We start from the raw sequence: 10,010 nt of genomic DNA on the forward strand, positions 1-10,010 counted from the left end.
CTCTGTGTGTGGAGTGAAGCTGTGGAACAGACTAAGTAAAGATATGAAGCAATGTCCGAGCATGGCGCAGTTTAAAAAGCGGTTTAAGGATATGGTTTTACAGGGTACAGGAGGAGGTAGAGATTTGATAGGGTGTTCTTGTCTAATATTTTCATGTGTGTGCGGGTGCACGGGTATATTGGTATGGGTATATATATATATATTTGTAGGTTATGTATCCTTGAGGTGTTAATGGGGTTATTGAAAATGTGTATATGTGCGTATGTGTATATACATAGGTATGGATAGATAGAAACATATATGTATATAAAAAAAAAAAAAAAAAAAAAAAAAAATTACACAGGACATATAATGTAATTGCAAGGAGGTATTTCTGTAGTCTATTGATACTAGATAGTGGAAAAGGGGTGGGATTAAATAAGCTTATGCTTCTTCCTGCTCCTTTTTGAACATGAATGTTATTTGGAGTTGTGGTTGCTCGTTTTTCTTTTGTTTTGCTTTGTTCATTTGTCTCTTTTAATTCTATTTTGTTGTACTTTTTCAACATGTTCAAAATAAAGATTCAATCAACAGTGCAGTGAATCCTGCTTGTGCCGTGATATTCAGGACTGCAAACCGAGCAGCATCACTGACTTTCAGCTTGTTGTGTTTGTGGATATATGACTGACTTTAATTATCCATAAAATCATCACATTCTCTGTAAGATTAAGGCCAACTATTGAACGGCGTATATTTTAAAGTAAAGGCTTTAAAACCAAGTAAACGCTGAAAGTACAAACATCGCTAATGTCACATAACTTGGCCGACATGTGGCCAACAGTAATGTTTTAATGTTCTCCATTATTCAACATTTGCACATAAATAAGTTAGATATTATTCAGCACTTACTTTTAACAGTTTACTCTTCGCCCGCTCCGCTTCTGCCGTCTGCGACAAAATTATCCACACCGACTGCCGCGCTATGAATTGTGGGATATGTGGGGCCACGAAGTCTACACCGCCAGGTCCTTAAAATTCAGGGAAATGAAGGACGCATTTGAGGGCCGCATTTCGAGCGCCTCGCTGTGACGTAATCGGCCTTAAAATGCAGTCTTTAAGGCTGCAGACCCTGAGTTGGGATACAGCCAATGTATGTGGACTAGTGACTTTTCTCCTCCCCTCAACAGGCGGAGTTAGAGGGTGGGGAGTTAGAAGTCATATTGAAGGGGAAAGTGTGTCATGTAACCAGAGAGAGAAAGGGAGACCAAACATGGACTTAGGGACAGAGGGAGGGGGAAAAGTTTTATTCAGGGAGTTCAGGCTCAACTTTTCTATTAGGACAAAAATTAGTGAAAGTTGATCTTAAAATCTTATTTTTTTTATTTAATGGGGAACACAAACCTTTATTTCAAGCTTCTGTGAGAAGACATACAACTGAAGTAAGTAGATGATGTTTACTTACATTTTCGTTTAGTGTTGTATGTAAAAAAAAAAAAGTAAAGAAAAAATTTATTAAGCGGCAGCTTGAAACAGCAGGAGGAACAATCAACTTCTGATACGTATGGGACGAGACGGATAGTGCAAAATTGCTGCATATTAAACTCACAATATGCGTGTCTGTGGTGGAAATGGGAGATGCCCCCAAGGGTGGTGGAGAATGACCGAGCTAAGATCCTGTGGGACTTCCAGATACAGACGGACAAAATGGTGGTGGCTAACCAACCGGACATAGTGGTGGTGGACAAACAGAAGAAGACGGCCGTAGTGATCGATGAAGCGGTTCCGAATGACAGCAACATCAGGAAAAAGGAACACGAGAAGCTCGAGAAATACCAAGGGCTCAGAGAAGAGCTCGAGAGGATGTGGAGGGTGAAGGTAACGGTGGTCCCCGTGGTAATTGGAGCACTAGGTGCGGTGACTCCCAAGCTAGGCGAGTGGCTCCAGCAGATCCCGGGAACAACATCGGAGATCTCTGTCCAGAAGAGCGCAGTCCTGGGAACAGCTAAGATACAGCGCAGGACCCTCAAGCTCCCAGGCCTCTGGTAGAGGACCCGAGCTTGAAAGATAAACCGCCCACAGGGGCGAGAGGGGAATTTTTTTAAATATAATATAATAATTATATACTTGTTTCCCTTCATCCAGCCATTATGCCTACATTTTATGTATTTATTGCTAGTTTCCTTCTTATTTATTTCTTCTGTCACGCTTTGCTGGCATCTGGAGGCAAGGGGAGACCTCCAGATTTTGTCATTTGATGCAGCACAAGAATGCGCCTCCTCTTCTGCGCTGCCTTGTAAGCGGACGCTGACTGAGGTCATACTCCATACGGAGAGACAGTTGCTCGCCGGCTGTGCAACTTTTGGACTCCTTGGGGAGCAGAAGAGTCCCCGAGCTTTGCTTTACTATGTTCACTCAGTTGTAGATTCAGAAGGAAGGCCCTGTTCAATAATTCAAAACCCTTGAAACCCCATCCGCTTATGCAGGCTGCCAGTGGAAAGAGGAGTGGAATAAGTCCTGGAGTTATTGCATCATTCAGCTGCTACTTCTCAGCTATATCTCAGGAAATACCCTCCTTATATGGAATTTACCCCAAAGCAAGCTTCACCTGCTCCCATTTGACAAGCACACACATTGTCACAGTGTTGTTACAGGGACTCACAACTGCTTGCCAACATCAAAAAGGTCTGGCTTTCATGTTTTAAGTTGTTGCCAAATCTCTGTGATGTGTTGACCTTCCTGCACGGTAACACAGGTAACGTAAAACAAGACATAAAACAAGGATAGAAGATTCCCAAAACTATAGCATCTTAACACAGTTATCCTGTTCTCTTTATTGACAGCGTGCAGTTTACTGCAGTAGTAACAGGAACCAGAAATGGGCAGGAAATGGTGATGAGGAATGTGTGATAAGTGAGTAGAGCTGGCCAAATGGATCCGTGCCCTGCATCAGTTTGTGTGAAAGCAAAGCAGATGACACTACAGCCTTTTTTACAGTAACAGACATGTGTTCATGACCCCAAGAAGCCATGAACTACCTGTTTTATTTACAGCTTTGCCTCCTGAGCGATGTGTGTGTGTGATAAGTAGTATTTCACTATGTGTGCGTTGATGCTCCTGATTCAGCCACTGCTGTAAATCAAACACATGTGACTGTAGCTTGTATCCTTAGGCCTTTAATTGTCTGTGTGTTACATGTTAGTTTGAACTTATACACTACTAAGTACTTACAAAGTTTTTTAAGGTAATGACTTTTGTGCCCTTTAAGTGCTTTATAACTGTAGGAAAATAATTCATAGTTTTAGAGTTAAATTTTGGTGGTGCACTCTTTAGTGGTGTATATATGTGCTTGACAAGCAAAAGGTTGCTGGCTCAGTTCTAGCCAGACACACGAATCTCTTCAGGGCTTGTGTCATGAAGGGCAGCTGGTGTAAAGATTAGTCAAATCAATCATTTTTGACTTGGCAGAGTTACATTTCTTACCTGCTATGGTGACCTGTTCTGACAAGGAAGCAGCTGAAAGTAGAAAATTCATAAGCGGACCAATGAACACTATGTTTCGTACTCTTTATGATATGATTTTTAATTATAGGATTGATGGCTCAACAGGAATACAGAAGTCTAATCAATAATGAAAGTTATTGTTAGTCGTAGCTATTATGTTGGGGAGGGTTTTGTTTTGTGTCGGAGACCTAACTTTACTAAAATGTCAGTCCTATTGACCCATGTCCTGGTTCTTAATAAATAGGGGGACATTGGGAAAACTTTACTGTGTGTTTTTGAGCTAAAACTAAATAAGGGCTTCAACTAATTAATGTTGTTATTTCTATTTCTAACTAAGACACAAGGTAATTAAACCTTTGGAGGAGGTGATTTAGCATCTGTATTGACTCACATTAGTGTGTAGCATTATTTAATAAAATCTGTTCAGCTTATTTAGCCAGTTTGTCACAGGTATTAAACAAATGGTCAACCCTTCATATTTACATTGGATGCACCTACCATAATGTTTACTTGTTAGAAAACATAAAAAATAACCTCCATGTTTGCCTCAAATAATTTCAATTTATCCTTTCCCTCCTTCTTTGTTGTTCCTTGATTACAGAGCAGCAGCGATGGCTGGCATGAGTCTTTGTAGAGTTACAACGTAACCTCCATATGTGGCTGACACATTGTCAGTTTTATGTGTCAGCCTGATAAACTGATAAAAACTGATAAAATGCTGATTTGGCAGAGTTTTACACCTGATGCCCTTCCTGACGCAACTTCCAAGGAGATTTATGTCTCTAGCTGGAATCGAATCAACAATCTCTCCAAGTTTCCAAATCTTTCCACATTGCCAAGCGAATGCTAACCATTCGATGTCAAAATCAGCCAGATCAAAAAACGTAGCTACCCATTGTGCTGAGCCCTTGTGGATAAGATGGCAGCAGAAAGTAGCTTTTTTATTAATGCCCACAATGTCACAGACAGCTAGCTATCTCGAAGTTTCATTATTTTTCTCTTTCTTTGTTGCAGCTCATGTTTTGGTCTGTCCTGTATTATGAGAAAAGAGTTTTGAGAATCTCCTATCTTTGTTTTACATTCTGAGATTTTTGACAAATTGCTGTGGAAATGTTAAAGTGTGAGTGCATTCTCTCAGTGAGTGATTACATTATACTAGAAGAGAGGAAAAATGAAGTCCTAATCTAAGTAGGCCTTTGCCTCTATTATCTCTCTGATCTGCCTCACCTGAAGACAGAGTCTCACTCTGAGTAGATGAGTGAGTAGAGAAAGTATTTTTACTTTAGGAGAGATTAATTCCAAGTAATTTTATCCAACTAATGATGTTATTAGGCTAAGATTAAAAAAATACTGTTAGTGTACTGTTTTGATTCAGGTGTTTTGACACAGGGTGAGATCCAAAACCTCAACGACACTGGCCCTCGAGTGTTATGGTCCTGGGCTGGTGGCCCAGTGTCTTGATTTTGTATTGTTGTTTATTAGTCTGTTTTCCTTTTGGTTCATGGTTTATGACTGCTGGTGTTTTGGTTTGCGTCCTGTGTTTCTTAGCTTGTGTATTCCTTTGCTCCTCATGTCACTCTGGTCCCTCTACTCTGTGTTCCCTCCATTCATTGTCGGAGTTGTCTCTGAGTTCAGTCTGTGGATTTCGTATTTTATTTTGAAGGTTTATGTCTCATGTCAGTGTTCTAGTTTTGCTTCTTCTGTCTCATTAGGTCTAATTTCTCCCGGCTGTGTTCCCACCTGTTCCTCGTTCCCTCGTGTGTATTTATAGTGTGTGTCCTCCAGTGTTCAGCATCACATCGTAACCTCAACTTTCTGTGTTTTTTTTCTGTGCTCCCAGTCTCTGGTCTTTAGGTTTTCCTAGTGTTTTGTTATTAGCTTTGTTTTTTCAATTTAGGTCTGTTTTTCCGAGTTTATGTTTGGAGTTTCTGCCACTGCGCAATAAAGCTGCCTCTTTTAGTTCACTGTGAGTCGAGCGTTTGGGTCCTCTTCTCCTGCCTGCACACAGCACACCGTGAGTGGAGTTCAAGAACCCTGGTCTAACAGGAGTGTAGGCTAAATTATTAAAGTCGCCTAAAACAGGACTCAACTGTTTGTTTGTTTTTTAATTAATAAAAAAATAGTGACCAGATTTTGGCAGACTGCACAGGGACGCACATGTAGACAGACACATTTGCAGGATAGTTTTTATTTTCGATTTAATTTTTCTCGTCCTGCCTGTCTTTTGTTGCTGTTGTAACTGAACTTTGACCTCATGTGTTCATCTGTCTCCTCTCACAGTGAGAAGATGATCTGCAGGATCCTCCTCAGCCTCAGCTCCTGTGTCTTTGGTTAGTTACAGCTTCACTTTAGAAACAAATTAAAACCACAACAACAGGTTTGTTCCAGTCCTCAGAGTGTCTGCTCCTCTCTCTCTCTCTGTCTCCTCAACAGGATCATTTGTAGTGAATGTGACTCAGACCTCCTGTCAGGCAGAGGAGAACCACAACATCACACTGGAGTGGACGTTCACAGTAGAAACAGGCAGATCTCCCACATATCTAAACATCTACTGTGAACTGATAACTGATAATAAACTCTCACTCCTGTATCATGTCCGTGATGGTGCTGAAGTCTCAGAGTCTCAGGATGAAAAGTTTTCAGGACGAGTTCAGAGTGACAGAGACGCCCTCAGAGAAGGACGAATCAGACTTCAGCTGTGCAGACTCAGGACTGAGGACTCGGGTCGATACAGATGTGAAGTAAACACAGATTATGGTCTCAGCTCTGCGAGCTGTAGACTCAACGTCACTGGTAAGTTTTAACCAGTCAATCTGTCAATCAGTCAGTCAATCAAATCTGAATTTGATTTCTGCACAAGTAAATATTTTCATGTCTTTTACAGCAGCTGCTGATCAGCTCCAACCTCAGGGACCAACTTCACCATCACAAGAAGAGAGAAAGGACTGGAAGATTATTATAATTGTCCTGACAGCAGCAGCAGCATTATTATTAGCTCTGCTGATGGTTTGTCCTTTACCTTGGGTCATGCAGAGAAAGAAACAAAAGAGACCAAACTTCTCTGCTTGTGTAAAACTCCAAAAACTCTCAGGGACAGAGTCTCAAAACCAGCATACTTCCTGCCTTTGACATCTGCTTTAAGTATAATAAGTTACTTGTTGATATGAACTGTGTAAATGGTTCTTATAGAGCCCTTGCGCTCAAAGTACCTTATACAGCAGGCCTCATTCCCCCATTCACATTCATTCTACATCAGAGAGACCAAACAGCCACTTCACAAGCGCATGGCACAACATAGAAGAGCCACCTCCACAGGACAAGACTCAGCAGTCCATCTGCATCTTAAGGATAAAGGTCACTCTTTCGAGGATGCCAACGTTCACAATTTGGACAGAGAGGACAGATGGTTTGAAAGAGGAGTGAAAGAAGCCATCTATGTCCACTGTGAGCGACCATCTTTGAACAGAGGCGGTGGTTTACGACACCAACTGTCTGCCATCTATAATCCAGTTTTGAGATCCCTTTCCAGACGCCTTAACGCCCACTCACATCCTGGGCCATCTGACCTCAGGAAATCACATGATAGGGTGGGGCCAGGTTTAACAATGAGCTCACCCAAAACCCTGGCTGATTAGGTCCCACACCCACTTTCACACCTTGGCTCATGTAGAGGATCATCAGGGGGTCCCTTGTCCCTCTTTGGGGGGGAAACTCCCACTGGGTTTAAATCTGGGACTCTCCACCATTTGACCTTAGAACTGAAGAAGCTTCTCGGATGAGAGGTGAAACGTCTTCAAGCAACTCAAAGAAGTCCAGACGCTTTTCTTTCCAAGCTCCTTAGACATCCATGAAAACACTTTCTTATATCTTTAAGTGTTTTTTATTTAACACTCAGACATTGATGAACGCATAAGGAGCAACTCAGGGTTCGGTATCTTTCCCAGGGATGAAGCCTGGAGCAGCCTGGAATCGAATCATCAACCTTCCAATTAGTAAATGAGCTGCTCTTTCTCTAATAGTTGTCTTAAACGATGTTCATAATAATCTGGAACTGAAATTACTGCAGTAATCCTTCATGTCAGTGTAAATGATGCTTCTGGTGTGGTCACTTCTTCTGTGGACTTCTCTCCTCCTGCTGCTTTATTCAAAGTTACATCCACCAGCTTCATCTGACTTTGTGTGGAACTATTAACAAGTTGTTGAGTCAGTGAGGTCTGTTTATCCCATCCATGCTTTCCTTTTTTCCCACTTATCCAATTCAGGATCGCGGGAGACTGGAACACTCACACTCACAGCTTTGGGCAATTTAGAATCACCAGTTAACCTCACTGCATGTGTTTGGACTGTGGGATGTAGTTGGAGTACTGACGGAGAACCCACACAGACATGGAGAACATGCAAACTCTACACAGAAAGGCAAACCACTGCACCATCGGTCTCTCACCAGCTGATTTTCTGACTTCTGATGGGCTTTTTTAAAATACTTGATGTCCAAATGTTTCTGTTTATCTTTTACTTGTGTGTGTGTGTATATATGTATATATATATATATATATACATATATATACTTCTATTTATGTGTCAGATGCCATTTTGGCTTTGACCTTCTTTAATGTAATAGAAGGATCTATAACTTACAAGGGCGTAGATTTGGCATGGACGGAAGGGACATGTCCCCACCAATAATTTGATCTCTGAGCTCATGAGCAAGCAGTGATGGGAATAACGGCGTTACAAGTAACGGCGTTACTAACAGCGTTACTTTTTTCAGTAACGAGTAATCTAGCTAATTACTATTCCTATCGTTACAACGCCGTTACAGTTACTAACCAGGGCTCTAGAGTGCGACCAAGTTTTCAGTGGTGCGACTAAAAAAAAAAATATTTTCGGGTAACAAAAAAAAAAAAAAATCTCTGCAACTCTCCGTGTGGTCAACAACAGACACACATTATGCCCCTATCATGGACTAAACCAATCAGAAATAGTCAGGGGCGGGACCTCTCTGATTGGCCGTGGTCCAGTTGAAAGTGCAGGTGGAAGAGAGAGGTGAGTAGCTTGAATAAAGCGATATCAATTCATTAACGGATTCCACACAAAGACGTAAACACAGAGCGGACCCGACACATCAGAATCAGCTTTGTCTTTCTCGGCTTTCTCACCCCACGGCCCGAACACGGACACGCTGTCGGAGCTCGGCGATTCTGCGTCAGGTCCGCTCTGTGTTTCCATCTTTTTTGTGCTGATTCTGAGCTGCAGGTTTTGTCTCTCCAACCAAAATTCGCCGAGCCAGCAGCAAAAGAAGCAGCAAACTACGCGTCACATTTGATCAATGTCGTCATGAATTCCCTCTGACTTTTGCTGTTTTGCTTCCACCACGATAAAAATCACACTTCATGCACAGCTCCCTCTCTCTCTCCCTCTCTCTCTCTCTCTGTACTTCAAGAACAGTTTCCCGTCTCAAATCTCTGTTTTCTGCATTATTTATTCTCTTATTACCCACCAGTCTACCGTTGTTTACAGCGCTGTCGGCCGCTGTCTTTTTCTTTTCTTTTTCTTTTTTTCACTTAAATGACCTCAGACAAGAAAGCCTAATTTCTGCTGTTCAATACTGAAGAAATTTAAACTTCTTAAAATTATGCACAATTGCAGAATATTGCAGAATATTTTTAAGGTTATCTGCTATAAAACGCCAGACCAGGAAAATCTCCATCATGTTTTTGTGTTTTATTCTCAGTTACTTTGACACAAAGGCATCTGCTGTGATGTTCACAATTCTGATGAAGTCTCACATGTATCAGTACTGATAAATGATCAGAATTATAATATTTCTGACTGTCTGAGGCTAAATTGAATCGAATCAGGACTTTGAGAACCGGAATCGAATGGATTATAGAAATCAGTGATGATACTCAGCCCTAGTGAGCAGCCTAGGCCTGACAGAAGTGGATGTAGCTGTGGGTAATAAGAACAGATGAAAAGAACTATTAATAACTTTTGTGTTAAGTTAAGGCCTGATCCGTCTGAAATTCATAGCCAGCTCTGACACAGTGCCATCAATCTTTGAATGCTGAAAAAGCAGCAGTGTATCCAGAAAACACATTATATGCTGCAATAAATGCACTGCCCAAGTGTCCCCTCTCCCCACTGCCTTTCAGCAGCAGGCAGCAGCAAACAGGTCGTCAGAGGAGCCAAGGTGATGATTAAGTTTAACATTTTCTACAATATTGACAAAGCACTTTAAGCACAAGATTGTTAGTTAATAATTTAGAAATGAATATTGTCTGTATGGACTTCCCCCCAAAGAAACTGCACATGTAAAACTGCGGTGTTAAGCGATGCGGTTGAAAAATTTGAGTGCGCCTAACTTTTGTGCCGGTACGCCTAAATTTTTAAAGTTAGGCGTACCGGTGCGCCCATGTCAAAAAGTTAGTCTAGAGCCCTGCTAACAAGGAAACGCGGTCCGTTACTATTTTTCAACAAACATACGGTTGAAGCTGTGTTCAGCTTACTGCATCAGTTGCACGGAAGTA

The 10,010-nt window shown here is 41.5% G+C and overlaps 1 protein-coding gene across 2 annotated transcripts; it reads left to right on the plus strand.

Moving 5' to 3' along the window:
• Positions 1 to 1,243: 1,243 nt before the first annotated feature.
• LOC120439175 lies at positions 1,244 to 6,822 on the plus strand. Of its 2 annotated transcripts, none has more exons than XM_039609920.1 (4): positions 1,244 to 1,418; positions 5,761 to 5,810; positions 5,914 to 6,273; positions 6,365 to 6,822. In XM_039609920.1, exons 2-4 carry the CDS (start codon positions 5,768 to 5,770, stop codon positions 6,607 to 6,609), a joined length of 648 nt encoding a protein of 215 aa, XP_039465854.1. In that variant the 5' UTR covers positions 1,244 to 1,418; positions 5,761 to 5,767; the 3' UTR covers positions 6,610 to 6,822. The 2 variants fall into 2 exon arrangements, with proteins under 2 accessions (XP_039465854.1, XP_039465855.1); XM_039609921.1 differs by lacking the exon at positions 1,244 to 1,418 and adding an exon at positions 5,149 to 5,494.
• Positions 6,823 to 10,010: the final 3,188 nt, after the last annotated feature.

The sequence above is a fragment of the Oreochromis aureus genome, linkage group 3, assembly GCF_013358895.1.
Source record: "Oreochromis aureus strain Israel breed Guangdong linkage group 3, ZZ_aureus, whole genome shotgun sequence".
Taxonomy (NCBI): Eukaryota; Metazoa; Chordata; class Actinopteri; order Cichliformes; family Cichlidae; genus Oreochromis; species Oreochromis aureus.